Consider the following 16,694-nt stretch of genomic DNA (forward strand, 5'->3'; position numbering starts at 1 on the left):
GTACAGATATATGATTGTGTTTACTCAGTAGTTCTGAAAAAAAGATTCATATGAAAGCTAGGAACTTTCACAATCATAAAACATGTGCCTAGCAATGACTCAGCACCACAACCATTCAGCGAGTTGGTATCCTTATTCCTCGGATCTAAAATCTGATGAACAGCCATTTCATAAATGGGGATGCATAGAAAGATGTGGATTGTAGCATATTGCTCACATACCCCTGATGTTTTTAGAAAACATTTACTGGAGTTCATTGTGAGCGCTATCTGTAGCGTGCATAATTTGTAACAAGGAAACAGTCCCAAATGTCATTAAACAATCTTGATGAAACTTGCTGGGTATGTGGAGGGATCAGAATAATGCAATACATTTTTTTTTTGTTTTTATCCCATTTCACTTTTATGGAGTAAAACATGCCCCAAAAGGGAATTTGACAAATTAGGTTTGGAGGCAATTTCTTTGAAATGAAGATATATAAAAAATGTGTCTCATATAAAAGTTGACAAAACATGACATTCTTGAAAGATGTATAACCAAATTTTGTAATAATTTGAAATTTGCACATCCATCAATTAATGTTGAAAAATGGAAGCTTTTGTCGCAACATAAATTAAAGAAGCTTTCAAGGTACATATATCCATGTATAATAAAGAGGTTTCTGAAATTATTTTTTTTTACAATAATCTGCACACAATCTGCTGTCTGAGTATTTTTAACATACCCAATTAAAGTATCTAAACATTCATTATTAGTCTAGTTATTTATTTTACTTATATTTGTTTAATATTTTAAATTCTTATTTTATGATTTACATATTTCTGTGCATTGGTAAGCCTAGGCAGAGAGAACTGAATATGTACTACTGACTGCAGCTTGATTATATTGTTTCTCAACTGGAGATTGTCATTACTACATTCAAGAGCTGGATCTGAAAACCTTACCACGAAGTGTTTCCATCATTGGTGGCCATATACATCTTGTGACTGTACCTGTGCCATTGAGCCCTGTGGGATCACCAGATAAACAAGTTCCTTGTCTTCAGATATGATACTCTGTACAGCTCTTTCACACTGACTATCCCAATAATGTAACAATAGTACAGATTTTTCTCCCTCACTGGGAAAGAAAACATGTTTCAAATATCTGACCTTATCAGATGCTTCTTTACCAGGTTTTGATGCTGCCACTATGATATTTGGGGCTTCAGAAAGAGATTCTTGAATTCTCAGTCCAAACTCCCCATTAGTTTCTTTTAAAACTATGAAAAGGTGGGTGGTCAGTGTGGGGGGAGGGGGGGGGGGGGGGGAGGAGGTGGATGGGCAACACTTTGATTCTCATTTATTGAAAATACTCTCGACACCACATTGCATTCAGCGTATTTTTAAAAAATGGTATTTCAGAAAGCAGCTTTATTAAAAATGGAAGTATGTAGCTTGAAAGCTGCTTTAATTTATGTTGTTACAAAAGTTTTCATTTTTCAAAATTAATTAATGGTGGTGGAATACTTTACAAAATATCAAATGATTACAAAATTTGATCATACGATTTTTAACAACCTTACTTACATATCAACTTTTGTATAGCAAACATTTTTATATATAATTGTTTTGAAGATACTCCCTCCTAATCCACTTTGACAAATTACTTTTTGGTATGTGTTTTACCCATTAAAAGCGAAATTGGACACAAACAGAAAAATACATTTTGCACTAATTTGCTCTCTCTGCACACCAATCAAGTTTTATCAAGATCATTTATTGACACTTGAGAATGTTCTCTTGTAAGTGATATGCCAGTTCCTGTGGCCTAGCATGTCCTCATTTATATGTGCAATTGCTGCTCTGATGTGAGCTCACAGTACCTGCAGGTCCTGAACCAGCTTTGGTAGACAGTATATTTCACAAAGCCACAAAGAGAAAAAATTAATAGGATAATGTGTCTATAAGTCCATTTTTGTTTAAGGTGGTTGAGGGACTTAGGCTGTTAAGTATAAAATGTAAAATTAAAAAAAAAAAAAAAAAAAAAAAAAAAAAAAACATTCAGCCATCTATATTTTGATTGCACTTGTCTTCAATTGATGGATGAAAGAATCGTGCTGTTGAAACTAGAAGTCTACAGATACCAGTTACTTAATACTGCCCACTATTTCAACCACACATGAGTTGGGATTCTCCTAAATGTTGGTCAGGGGACCTGAAGATGGCATACTGAAACACCAAAACTGGCCACATAAATAAAAATTACATTGAGAATAGAGATGGATGAAGGTGCTTTCAATTTAATTTTATGTTTTATTTTTAATGGGATTTTGTGTAGAGGCCTTGGGGGGCAAGGAAATGGATTTTCTTATACCAGTCTAGCAACTTGGAAATGTGTCATCCACAACCCTCCTGGTGATCAAGGCCTGTTAAGAAGGGGCACCAACCTGCTGGAGCATGATGTCAGTTTGTAATTCTTTGACCTGTGGAAATGTAAACTGTTGCAACATGTCCAGATAAACAGTTGAGGTTATTGAGGTCTCTGCAAAGAAAAATGGTCCCACGACACAGCCGTGAAGCAGACCACACCACACATATACTTCTGGACTGTCATACACTATTTCTGTGCTAAAGTGAGGTCCCATAGCCCCAGATCCTCACATTGTGTCAGTTTACCTTCCTGGATACATCAAAGCAAGCTTCATCCATGGATATCACCTTCTTCAGATAGTCTGCGTCATCGTTGACGTAACACGGAATTGAACTGCAAATGATTTGTGCTTTGCCCTATCATCAGGTTGAAGCACATGCAGTATCTGAATCTTGTAGGCTTGAAGCTTAAGTCTCTTATGTAGCAGCCTGTGCATCATGGTTGGTGGTAGCTGCAGCTGTCGAGACACTTGAAGGATTGATGTGATTGGTCTCAAGATAAATGCCTGTTCCAGATCTGCATAACTCATGGTTGGCTACCTGGAACTTGTTCTATTTATGGCACTTGCAAATTACATGAACCTTATGTACCACTGTCTGACAGGTGGATGTGCGGCAGTGTGGCCGTGTGGTTCTAGGCACTTCAGTCTTGAACCGCGTGACCGGTACGGTCCCAGGTTCGAATCCTGCTTCAGGCATGGATGTGTGTGATGTCCTTAGGTTAGTTAGGTTTAACTAGTTCTAAGTTCTAGGGGACTGATGACCACAGATGTTAAGTCCTATAGTGCCCAGAGCCATTTGAACTGGTGGATGTGAGGTCATCATGTGTTTCTGTAAAGTGTCCAGAAGTTCACTAGACCTGGGTGTCAGATTTGGTTTCTATCTATTCCACACACTGTTTCATTTGCTAGGAACTAGCAGTTTCATCAGTAAATAATCTGATAGGGAGACAGAGAGAGAGAGAGAGAGAGATCAAAGTTCTAAAGATCATTTTGGAATACTCTGTATTAGATGCACACTGCATTTGTTCCTTGCCCTGCGAGATATTGCTATGTGACCTGTTGTATGCATTTACATCTACATCTACATCTACATCCATACTCCTCAAGCCACCTGACAGTGTGTGGCGGAGGGTACCTTGAGTACCTCTATCGGTTATCCCTTCTATTTCAGTCTCGTATTGTTCGTGGAAAGAAGGATTGTCGGTATGCTTCTGTGTGGGCTCTAATCTCTCTGATTTTATCTTCATGGTCTCTTCGCGAGATATTCGTAGGAGGGAGCAATATACTGCTTGACTCTTTGGTGAAGGTGTGTTCTCGAAACTTCAACAAAAGCCCGTACCGAGCTACCTAGCGTCTCTCCTGCAGTCTTCCACTGGAGTTCATCTATCATCTCCGTAATGCGATTACTAAATGAATCTGTAACGAAGCGCGCTGCTCTCCGTTGGATCTTCTCTATCTCTTCTATCAACCCTATATGGCACAGGTCCCACACTATTGAGCAGTATTCAAGCAGTGGGCGAACAAGCGTACTGTATCCTACTTCCTTTGTTTTTGGATTGCATTTCCTTAAGATTCTTCCAATGAATCTCAGTCTGGCATCTGCATTATCGACGATCAACTTTATATGATCATTCCATTTTAAATCACTCCTAATGCGTACTCCCAGATAATTTATGGAATTAACTGCTTCCAGTTGCTGACCTGCTATATTGTAGCTAAATGATAAGGGATCTATCTTTCTATGTATTCACATTGAGATTCAATTGCCATTCCCTGCACCATGCTTCAATTCGCTGCAGATCCTCCTGCATTTCAGTACAATCCTCCATCGTTACAACCCGTCGACACACCACAGCATCATCCGCAAAAAGCCTCAGTGAACTTCCGATGTCATCCACGAGGTCATTTATGTATATTGTGAGTAGCAACAGTCCTATGACACTCCCCTGCAGCCCACCTGAAATCACTCTTACTTCGGAAGACTTCTCTCCATTGAGAATGACATGCTGCGTTCTGTTATCTAGGAAGTCCTCAATCCAATCACACAATTGATCTGATAGTCCATATGCTCTTACTTTGTTCATTAAACGACTGTGGGGAACTGTATCGAACGCCTTGCGGAAGTCAGGAAGCACGGCACCTACCTGTGAACCCGTGTCTATGGCCCTCTGAGTCTCGTGGTATAATAGCGTGAGCTGGGTTTCACACGACCGTCTTTTTCGAAACCCATGCCGATTCGTACAGAGTAGATTTCTAGTCTCCAGAAAAGTCATTATACTTAAACATTATACATGTTCCAAAATTCTACAACTGATCGACGTTAGAGATATAGGTCTATAGTTCTGCACATCTGTTCGACATCCCTTCTTGAAAACGGGGGTAACCTGTACCCTTTTTCAATCCTTTGGAATGCTACGCTCTTCTAGAGACCTACCGTACACCGCTGCAAGAAGGGGGGCAAGTTCCTTCACATACTCTGTGTAAAATCGAACTGGTATCCCATCAGGTCCGGTGGCCTTTCCTCTTTTGAGCGATTTTAATTGTTTCTCTATCCCTCTGTCGTCTATTTCGATATCTACCATTTTGTCATCTGTGCGACAATCTAGAGAAGGAATTACAGAGCAGTCTTCCTCTGTGAAACAGCTTTGGAAAAAGACATTTAGTATTTTGGCCTTTAGTCTGTCATCCTCTGTTTCAGTGCCATTTTGGTCGCAGAGTGTCTGGACATTTTGTTTTGATCCACCTACTACTTTGACATAAGACCAAAATTTCTTAGGGTTTTCTGCCAAGTTAATACATAGAACTTTACTTTCGAATTCATTGAACACCTCTCACATAGCCCTCCTCACACTACATTTCGATTCGCATAATTTTTGTTTGTCTGCAAGGCTTTGGCTATGTTTATGTTTGCTGTGAAGTTCCCTTTGCTTCCGCAGCAGTTTTCTAACTCGGTTGTTGTACCACGGTGGCTCTTTTCCATCTCTTATGATCTTGCTTGCACATACTCATCTAAGGCATATTGTACAGTGGTTTTGAACTTTGTCCACTGTTCCTCAACACTATCTGTACTTGGGACAAAACTTTTGTGTTGACCCGTCAGGTACTCTGTAATCTGCTTTTTGTCACTTTTGCTAAACAGAAAAATCTTCCTACCTTTTTTAGTATTTCTATTTACGGTTGAAATCATCGATGCTGTAATCGCTCTATTATCGCAGATTCCCTGTTCTGCGTTAACTGTTTCAAATAGTTCGGGAGGCTGTCACATATAAAGGGTGTTATACATTTCCTATTGTATGCTTGAAGGGTCTGTAGAGGGACTTAGTGGATAAAGTTTCGATAAGGAATGCATGTGTGTAAATATACCGTTTGGATGTAGAAAAAAGTTTGAAGATCATATCACTTTCAAATCACCCGTTTTATGATACACATACAGTGGAGAGAATGAGCTCTAACCTGTGTGCTCTACATAAGACTGTGGTATGACCAATGTTTTGGGTACTTGTCAGCTTGTCTTCTATGTGACAAAGCATGTCCTCTTCAAAGTCAAGAATGTGGCACATCCATGGAGTACTACAGTCAACCTTCCTAGTTGTGAAAGTACCAGTTTCTGACAGCCATTGTTGTTGGCAGCTGAAAATGGGTTTTGAAGTCACAATTACAGCAGGCACTTACAACTGAGTTCTCTGCCGAATTTGTGTGTGTGTGTATCATGAGGTCGCAGATTTTTGAGTGTTCCAGTCATCAAATTTATTTCATGTCCAAATGGTACATTTCAGAATAAGGGTCCCTTATCAAAACATTATCTACTAGGTCCCCTCTACATAGATTGTCCATAAAGTAATAAGATGGGACGCTGGGTAGCACTCCAGTCACCAGCAGCGTGCTCCGCAGCATGGATTTTCATGGTAGGCACTCTAAGCCAAGCAATGCACCGAGCGACAGTTGTGCCCAAGCTCTGGCACATTGAGGAAGTGCATGGTGCAAAAGCTGTTGCTGATATTTTGTCATGGCAGAAGATCCACCATGACAGTGGGCAAAGGTTCCACTATGACAATGGTCCAGCCTACACCACCTGCATTGTGATCACCTACCAGACCCAGATAGGTGTTGAAACCTTGGCATGAGCCCACCAGACTTTTTTCTGTTACAAATGCTCAGGAGAAGGCTTTTTGTCAATGTTACCATAATGCAATGCGGTGCCACAGAGTCTCAGAAAGAAGTTACAGCAACTGACTTACAGGGAGCCTTTGCATCTTAAGAAAGAGGTTACACCAACTGACTTACAGGGAGCCTTTTGCAGCTTAAGGATCGCATTGGTGCCCAAGGAGAGGTGTTCTCTCTCTCTCATGTGTGTGTAATGTCTCCCTCTGACAGACAGTTCACCATCAATAGCGTCACAGGATTTCAACCGTCTTACCCCTAGGTCGAGCACCACCACACAAACATACTTTAGTGACCTGGTCATGGATGAGGGTGCCCCCAGGAGAGTATTTTGAAGAATTTAAACTATACGTACTAATTGAATCAATAAACTGTTTTTGCCAGACCCAGTTTCATTCCTCTATGGACAAACCCCTTACAGACTGAAGAAGCTTGTAATAGGAATTCTGAAACACTCAGTATATACAGATTTGCAGCTTGCAACACCTTGTGATATATGTGACAGAATATATTAGAATTGTAACAGTATCAGTTAGCATTCCCACATTCAGTGAATTGATGGACAGCGATGTAAGTGATTTCCATTAAAGCTGTATTATGTTGTAATTAATTGTACTCCAAGAGATATACAGAGGGGTTAAAAGACACTCCCAGTTTTTTTTATTTTTTTTTCAGTATTGCATTTAATCGTGTATTTATGTTTGCTGCAACTACGTCACAGTCACTGTCACATTCTCCATGTGGAGAATGGTAAGAAATGCAAGCCAAAGAGGAAAAGTGATGATGGAGACTGTTTGAATTGCACAGAAAACAAACACACACACACACACACACACACACACACACACACACACACAACAGAATGAACTTCTGTCATTCGTTTAAAAACTTACTTCATATATGTTCAATCTTTCAAATGTTTCAGCAAGCTGGCAATGGTATTCACTTGCGTGGGATGTGAGTCAGTCACTTTGCAGCCCTTGGGTCTTGTTCATCAACATCCGGAAAAGCCACACATTGACAAGTTCTCTCTTCCAAGTGCACCTTCTGTTGGTGTAACATGTGAACACTGTGGCCATAAACATAGAGTATGTTGAGCTAACAACTTTCTTTCCTTTTAAAAGTAGCTCCTTAGACTGTACATAATAAGGTAACATTTTGAGACTAGTAGTTACATTTGTTACCAACTTAGCCGTAGTGGCTTTAAGTGAGTTATGTTAATTCAAATACTCTGTACCATTTCTGGTCATAAAGGTGATGTGCATTTTCATGTTTTGTTGTACATTGACTAATCCATTAGATTTTGGGTCTGCAGGTGAGAAACCTTCATTTCTTCAATGATATTTCAACTTTATATCTTTAGATTGATGTATCAGTTGAAGAAATGAATTTTGCGTGACTGCATGCCCCAAATCTAATGTCTCATAAACGAGATATCTGTGATACTGTTGCTCTTTTGCAACTTTATCCACTGCATTATCAGAAAAGATATCTGTAAAGGGATGTTTGTGGATTGATTTATGAAAATTTTACATTAATTTACACTTGAATAGTACCACCATCAAGTATTGTCAATGTGCAGAAATAACTGATGAGCAGTTGACTTTTCAACGAAAGAGAGAAATTTTAAAAATATATCTGTAGGAGTACAGAGAACACATTGAACAGTAAAGTGGCACATTGAAAAGAATGTGAGTGTTAGTTCTCTAAGGGATTTTATAAGCACAACTAGTAATGAAACTTGCAAAGCTTGCACAGGCAAAAGACTTGCTCTCCCAGCAGGGTGCCCAAATTGGAAAGGGTTGTGATCTCAGTGTGAGTGGATACTGGGGACATACAAGAGACATGATGTGGTAAGAGGGAGGTGTAGCAGAATAGGAAGTTATAAAGATCATGAGGAACATTGTAGGTATGATCTGGGAAATAGAATGCCACCTGTGATGCAGCAGGATGGAGCAGCTGAGTAGGGCACCACTATGATACATGCAAAGAGAATAATAGAGTTGGAAGGTGAAGGATGCAGAGTAAGAGAAAGGGTTACATGAATGACATGGGTGATCTAAGATGATGCTGTAAAATTGAAAGGTTATGGGAATATGAGTGAGGGGTAAATGTAAAACATAATTAGGGGAGATTTTAATCATAGAGGAGGCCATGGGAATGAAGAATATGTTGTAAGGTCACTATCCAGTTGGACAATCTGCAATACTGTTATTTCTGGGAAAATTGTGTGTGTGTGTGTGTGTGTGTGTGTGTGTGTGTGTGTGTGTGTGTGTGTGTGTGCGTGTGTGTGTGTGTTTTGCCTGGCTACAATTTGGTTTTGGTCATTCATCATTGTGATTGTTGGTTTTTGGTCATATGTAAAATACAGTGCAGTGATTTCAGTGATATGGGTGGCTGCTGTCACAGGTGGTCCTACTTCTGGCATGATCCATGAATGCTGAGCTGTAAGCAGCTGATGGAGATTGATTAGAAGATAGAGCCAAAGCACATCTTGCTTGATGGCATCCTAGGTGAGGTAGGAAATACAAATGACAGAGCTGAAATATTAGGTGGTTGTGCAGTAGGTCCTGCACCTGGAATATTTTAAAAGTATTTGGAGAAATATATCTGTCACCAGCAGCATCATGTGCCTATGTACAGCTTATTGTGTTGAGTATATGAGAAGTAGTTGTCTTCAACAGTTTGTTGTTTGTGTTCCAATATCACATTATTATTCTTGAGTTAATATCATACATCACTTTATCATCCTCTTTCCAACTTCAGTGCTTTTGTATTTTCTCTGTTATTAACTCTTAGTATTACTTATTGATTATTTCCTCCCTTCTATCAAATGTGAAATTCTTTCGTTGTATCTATTTAACTTTTATTTAGCAGTCTGTTGTCCTTCCATCTGACATCAGGTAGTGTCACATATGGTAACTGTATCAGTATATGCTGCAACTATAGTTCTGATTGTTGTGTAGTAAAATATCCTACACTAACTATTCTGACCTTTTAGCTGGTCACAGCTCCCTTCTTTGTTTCCTTCTGTTCTAGTTAAAGTAATGTTTGTGCTGCATTTCAGGTGAATGTATTAATTCGCTCTTGTGTGAAAACTTTTAGAGTCCCATCTCTGTTTAGAACACAACAAATTCAGGCGATCTTTATGCTATTTCTCAAGTTTTAATTCTATTTGCCGATAAAATTCTGTACAGATACTGCAAATTTTAAACAAGCAAGATGGTTCATTAATATTTTTGTCGTTTTCTGCAGCCAAGTTAACAGCTGAATTTCCTTCTCTCCTAATCCAAGTGTGTGCTAGTGCCTTGTGTCTGATGGCATCTGTGGATGGTATCTTAACTTACCCTCCTCTCTCCTAAAAAAAGATATGCTTATCCTCATATAGATGCAAATGAAAGGCATGTTTTCATTTACTATTAGAAAAGATATCTGAGGGAGGGTGGAGGAGGATTTTTTTTGGGGTGGGGGGCAATTGATGGAGGAGTTACAAAACAATTCATTCATCCTTGTGACACATTTGATCAGAGAAGGTATTGAGGCCACCACGTATCTTGAAACAGTATGGTAGAGAATATGAGTGATGAGCCAATGTGCAGTTTGATATTCTTCACATATGTAGAACTTGTTATATAGAACAAAATCTTCCACATTCACCACAGCATCATAGACATTTGACTAACATTGCAGTCATTATCATTGTAGACATATCAGTGCTATATCCACATCCGTTGAGAATTCTAGTCTTGACATTCTAAGAAAAGAGAAGTACTAACCTCCTCTTTATTACTTTAATTTCATTTTTTATCACTAGGAAACATTTTTAGAAGAAAAAGCCATGAAATTAATGCAGAAACACAGGGTTTTTAACAAACAAACCTTTTATTCTGAAAATGATTTAAATTGGTGGCAATATGTTTTACAGTCAATTGACACAAATTGATAACCCATTTGAAAACTGTACTAGGCAACTAATATTAAACCCATGCTTCACTCTACTGTTTTCACTGGATAATGTCCTTAGTCATCACTTATTGTTTTTCATTGTATACCAACAGATTGGGGGTCCTGTTTGGAGTGCCAACATACATGACATGGACTTCGTATCAAAGCTAGAGACCATTGTACAAGAACGTGAATTTGGTACCAAAAAGCGAATGCAGGGTATGTTGGCTCTAGTGAGCGAAGAATTACCGGATGTTCCATTGTATTATACAGTAGACAAATTGTGTTCTACTATTCGCTCAGAAACAATGTCTCTTCTTCATTTCAGGTTTGTGTTAGCAGCATTAATCTGTAAGACTTGTGCTCATATAAAATCTAGTTTAATCTGTTACGACTAAAATTGTATTATGGGTTCTAACTGCCTGAAAATCTACTAACAATAAACGAGTATTAACAACAGGACAAAAGGAGATGCCCTAAACAAACTGAAGGTTATCTTAATAGATTGTTACAATTTACATAGAGAACAGCACCATAGGAGCCTGACTTAGCAGTATGGTATGATGTTATTTGAGTTGATTTCTAAATATTGTATATACAAATCAGTAACAGTTTTAAGCCCTAGAATTTGAAGATAATGAATGCTGAGAAATGTGAAAAATTACGCAGTTGAAACCAGAGATACTCTTAAAGTTCATCCAATTTGTGCCACCAAAATTATGTGGCACATCACTATATCATTTAGTGATCACAGTTACTGCCACATCTTCCTGTAAAGAGTGGGAATCATACACCTTAATGTAGTGGCGACTCATTAGTCAGTTATACTACAACTGTTTAATGTTTTGTGAGGTTACATGTTGCTCAGTACCATGCATCTAGATTGTTTATAGTTTCACTCAGATGAAAATGTGTTTTGATTAAGCAAGAGGTACATATCTCTATTATGAAACAGTTAAAACAGTCACATAGTTCCAGTTGCAGCTTGACTATCTTATGGATTCCAGGGACAACAAAAATACGATCATCACTGTTTTGCATAATTATTGACTATATTTCACTATTTAATATGCTGTCATAATTCACTCATTAAGATGTATAATCTTATGTTAAAAAATTAACACAATAAGTACAGTACTAAAGTTAGAAAATGTATATGTCTTGGGGCTGTGTAATGCAAGGCGTGCAAATTACTGACTCTATTCATCCAGTATTTGAGAATGAGAGTGCTTAGTGACTTCCAACAAATTTTATGCATAATTTAAAACCTATTTGAGTTTTCACTGTTACTGCAGTAAAACTTCAGCATCAGTAATATCTTTTTAATTTATTACTTTTTTTTACTACAAACTCTATTCACAACACACTTTCTAGACCGAAGCCACACATACCACTGAATGTACCTGCAAAATTATATCATTGTACAACACATGTTTCAGGAAATATTAAGTCATAAAAATTGAGATGCATGAGAAACTCCACTTCAGAAGCTCAACTAACCAGAATGTTTCCACATGTATGTATCGAACAAATGCTTTGATGTCACCTGTCACTATATGAAATAGGGTCATTAGCTCCACCTTACTTAGTGAAACTACTGTTGTGCCTGAGCAACTGTGAAACATAAACCAAAAAATCTTCTTGTGTGCAAGTCATATGTAATGTCAGTAACTAATACATAAATAAAGGATGGCATTCATGATTCAGTCCAGTTCTCCCCTCCCACCATCTACTGACAACTGTTAGTACCATCTTCATGTCAGGTCTTGCCATGGTAATTTATTCTCACGAAAACATTTACAGTTTAATATAATTTATTTTGTTTGTTAGACATTTAATTGTGACTTAATTTTCATTCTTGTTTCATTTGAATGTCTCCATCATGTTCTAAACCTGAATAAAAGATGGTAACATTTTTTCCCCATATTCTTATATGTGCGACTGAATTTCTCATTTGCAATCCACTTAGTAAATCATTACTGTCTCTCATAATTAAAGGAAATGTTGATCTCCATTCAGGGTCAAGTAATGTTTTTGAGAGACAAAATTTCCACTTTTGAATGTTACTCTTACTTAAAGAGCAGTATTAATGTTTGTACATGATATCCATACATGTAGGAGAAGTTTTATTGCAAATCTGCTCAAATACAAGAGCTTGTAAGTACTGTTTCCTCCAGTGTTTCACAGAACTGTCAAATTTTAAGCAGAGCAATGGATTGCTGTAGTGGATAGTTCATACTTTCTTCCACACCGTTGCATGAGCCAAACCTCACCTGATTGTTCAAGCAATATCAATACTGTATAGAGCATTTTGGTGCATTGGGGAATCTTGAGCCTGTTCGAATGGAAGTATCCTTTGCACAGCCCTGCCCTTCGGAATTCTTCAAAATAAATCTGCGCATGACCTCAGTAGCCAAAACTTCACCTGTAAATGTAAGCTGACCACTATAAACGCTTTAAACAACCTTGGTGGCAGTAGTTACATCTTCAAATATAAGGCTACCCTGTATTTTTCAAATGACAAATTTGGGAAAAATCCCCCGTCTTACAATTGGGTAAAAATGGTAAAAGTGATTAATTGGTCCTTAAAATAGATTTAGGGTACTTCTCCATAGTGAAAGTTCATGAAGCATCTAAATTTGAAGTGAAACAGTCAAAAACAGGGTCCAGAATATGCAAATATGTGTGCACATGACCACTGAAACCTTTGAAAGTATGTTTCCTGCAATGTTTCACAGCACGTTTCTAACTTTGTTCCATGTTTGTGTGTCTGACCACGCTGGTGGCAAACGTGTTTTTTTTTTTTCCATCTGCTTTGTTAATGACTAGTGACAGGGTAACTTTAATGATTTAATGATACCTGATGCCTGCACGGTTAATAATCAAATGGTCACACAAACAAAATGAAGGGTGTCATTTGTCATTGTGTCATTGGTGGGCGGAAGCATACCACAGAAGTGCTGATGGGAATAACTTGCTGCAGGAGCTGAATATGGAAGACACTTCTGTTTCCATAATTTCTCTCAGATATTGTCAACTGTTTTTAAATTTCTGGCAAATATAGTAGTACTGTTTCTTTTTAAAAAAATACACAAAATTTCAGGAAAGCAGTTACAGTTAAACAAAGATTTGCTGTGACTATTTAGTTTTTTGCAAAAGGGAGATTCATTTCAGAGCATTGCATATTTATTTGACATTTCGAAGTAAACGATATCTCACTTAGCATCTGAAGTTTGTGGAGCACTGGTGGAAATCCCGAAGGATTATATCAGGTTAACTAGATAAAAAACATCATTAACAATGCATATTGTGGAATTTTTTGCATAAATCATGAAAGATTACCTCCACAACAGGTTCGTCAGCTTTGGGGTTGCTTATGAATGTGACAAGGGAATTAACACCACTTGTTGATGCCCCTGATACAGCCACTTCCAGTGATGACTTTAAACTCCCAAAAGTCGTGTTCTCATTGTATTCACAACACATTTTCTGTTCACCACCTTGATATTTTCCTGTCAATACTGGACAACAAAATACCTTATTTTCTTTTCAACGCAGTTGCTGCTAGTAACATATATAGCATTATCTACAGAGCATCCACTTTTTTGCACTGTTCTTGTGCTGTTTGCTTTGTACATTGCACACACAGTTGTCAGCCTGGTACATTGATAACAACTCGGTTATCTGCTGCCCTGTCCAACCCATATTCTTATGGAAAAACTCAATATAGCAAGCAGAAAGACAACAAGAAATAACTCTGTTCACCAGATGACACAATGTGAAAATACACCTGTGCTGACATCATGAAGTGATGGTATGTGGTATCTGGGCTGAAACATTGTTTCCTTTGATCTTTACCAACACTACTGGGGAAATCTGTTTCCATGTTTCAAAATGTTTTCAAACAATGTGCACTTCAGTAGCCAGATACATATGTTTTAAAAACTTTGCAAACTCAGTGTGTATGGGGCATAAGTGTTTACATTTATTTCTTTTTCCATATGGCTCACTGGTGAAATTAAATCTTACTTCTTTCCTCATGTATTGCCCATTGAGTAGTAGTATTTATTTTGAGAGAGATATATCACATTGTGTTACTGAAACCAATTCCTACTATGACACAATTAAAAGTTTCTATTCAGTCACTCAGAATAATTCTATTAGACCCCTACTCTCCACCCCCCCCCCCCCACCCCCAATTATGAACACATGCACTTTCTTGCTGTAGGTCTGACATATCGGCAGATACCGTAAATCAATGTTGTTGTTGTTGTCGTCTTCAGTCCTGAGACTGGTTTGATGGAGCTCTTCATGCTACTCTATCCTGTGCAAGCTTCTTCATCTCCCAGTACTTACTACAACCTACATCTTTCTGAATCTGCTTAGTATATTCATCTCTTGGTCTCCCTCTACAATTTTTACCCTCCACACTGCCCTCCAATGCTAAACTTGTGATCCCTTGATGCCTCAGAATATGTCCTACCAACTGGTCCCTTCTTCTTGTCAAGTTGTGCCACAAACTCCTCTTTTCCCCAATTCTATTCAATACCTCCTCATTAGTTATGTGTTATAGATGGCTAGATCCGTAAATCAAATTCAATGAAAAATACATGCAATCTGCAAAATAATTTCTCAAAAATAATGTTCTCCTCATCCAGCTTGTCTGTTCACATACACTTTGTCCACAGTAAGAGAAAATGTCTTGACTTTCTACATATTGTCTGAGTTTCACTGAGTAAAACTCATTTTTTGATTACCAAACCCCAGCTGTGATTACCTCTTCCCACCATTACTTTCGTGTTTTCTAGCACATACAAGACAGATTGGGGAAAAAGGGGGGTTACAAAAATTATCTTATTGCTTTAAATCTTTAGAAATATGCATGTCACAAATTACAAAATTATAGTGTTTTATGACTATAATATCAGTGAGTCACAGCTAGAATAAGCCAAGTCACATAAAACCCTGAGTGTAATAATTTATGGGAATGAATATGAAATGGTATGATCCTACAAGCTAAATCATAGGTGAAATAAGTGGAAGGTTGCTAGAGTATAGAGAAAATGCAGTCAATGTACAAAAGAATGATCACAGATTTGTTGATCCATGGGAGAGAGTTACAGAAGTTCTGAAGAATGTGAACTGGCAGAAGCTTTGAGTATCCAGCAACTATCTATTAACAAAGTTTCAATATCTGGCAAAAATTGCCCGACCGCCTATGGAACGTCTCTTTTCCAGTCGTCCCAGGGCAACGAGACCATTTGGGATTCGTGCCAAGCATTTGCTTGAGTCCCTTGATGTGGAGCGTGTGGCCCCCCAATGACAAGGTTTTACTCGCCTGCCTCCCTGGTTGCTCCAGAGGCCCAGCATCCTTCTTGACTTGTCGGAGAACCGGAGGAACTGCACTTCGGCGTTTGTTTTTACCTCCTTATTTTACGATATTTTAAACCAGCATCCGGACCATGTACCTGTATTCACAGATGGCTCTAAACAGGGGGACTCTGTTGGTTGTGCTGTTGTTTTCCCTGATCGAATCGTCAAGTTACGGCTTCCTGCGGCTTTTACCATCCTCGATGCCGAATTGTTTGCAATCTTGCGGGCATTGGAGCAGATGAGATGTGTTCCCAGTCTTAAGTTCCTCATCTGTTCTGACTCCCTGTGTGCCCTTCAGACCATGCAACACTTGTACCCAGTGGATACGGTCGTCCAGAACATCCATGATACCCTATTCCACCTGCAACGGCAGGGGAAGGCGGTTTCTTTCTGCTGGGTGCCGGGGCACGTGGGTATTAGGGGAAACGAACTGGCGGATGTGGCTGCAAAAGATGCATGTTCCCTCCCTCACGTTGTTAAATGTGCCGTCCCCTCCATGCTGTAACCTCCCTTTTGCGTTTTCGTGTTATGCATCAATGGGAAGAGGAGTGGCTGGCAGTTTCTGACAATAAGCTGCGTCTGGTAAAGGCCACTACGCGACCATGGCGTACGTCCTACCAGTCATACAGGCGGGATGAGGTTCTCCTCACTCGCCTCCACATTGGGCACAGTCCCTTAACGCATGGTTTTTTACTCCGGCGGGAGGACCCCCCAATCTGCAGTGCTTGTGGCGTCCAGATTACTGTCCGCCACATTTTACTTGACTGTCTTTTATTCTCTGTCCAGAGGGCGGTGGTTTCTT

At 38.8% G+C, this 16,694-nt stretch overlaps 1 protein-coding gene across 1 annotated transcript in view; it reads left to right on the top strand.

The window, feature by feature from the left end:
• The window catches only part of LOC126334709 (probable tRNA (guanine(26)-N(2))-dimethyltransferase), a 74,927-nt gene that overhangs the window by 32,301 nt on the left and 25,932 nt on the right, over positions 1 to 16,694 (top strand). Inside the window, exons 6-7 of the mRNA XM_049997219.1 lie at positions 7,500 to 7,662; positions 10,633 to 10,847. Of these exons, the coding sequence (XP_049853176.1) occupies positions 7,500 to 7,662; positions 10,633 to 10,847 (378 nt within the window). The remainder of the gene's footprint in view (positions 1 to 7,499; positions 7,663 to 10,632; positions 10,848 to 16,694) is intronic.

The sequence above is a fragment of the Schistocerca gregaria genome, chromosome 2 (assembly GCF_023897955.1).
Source record: "Schistocerca gregaria isolate iqSchGreg1 chromosome 2, iqSchGreg1.2, whole genome shotgun sequence".
In the NCBI taxonomy this organism is placed as follows: domain Eukaryota; kingdom Metazoa; phylum Arthropoda; class Insecta; order Orthoptera; family Acrididae; genus Schistocerca; species Schistocerca gregaria.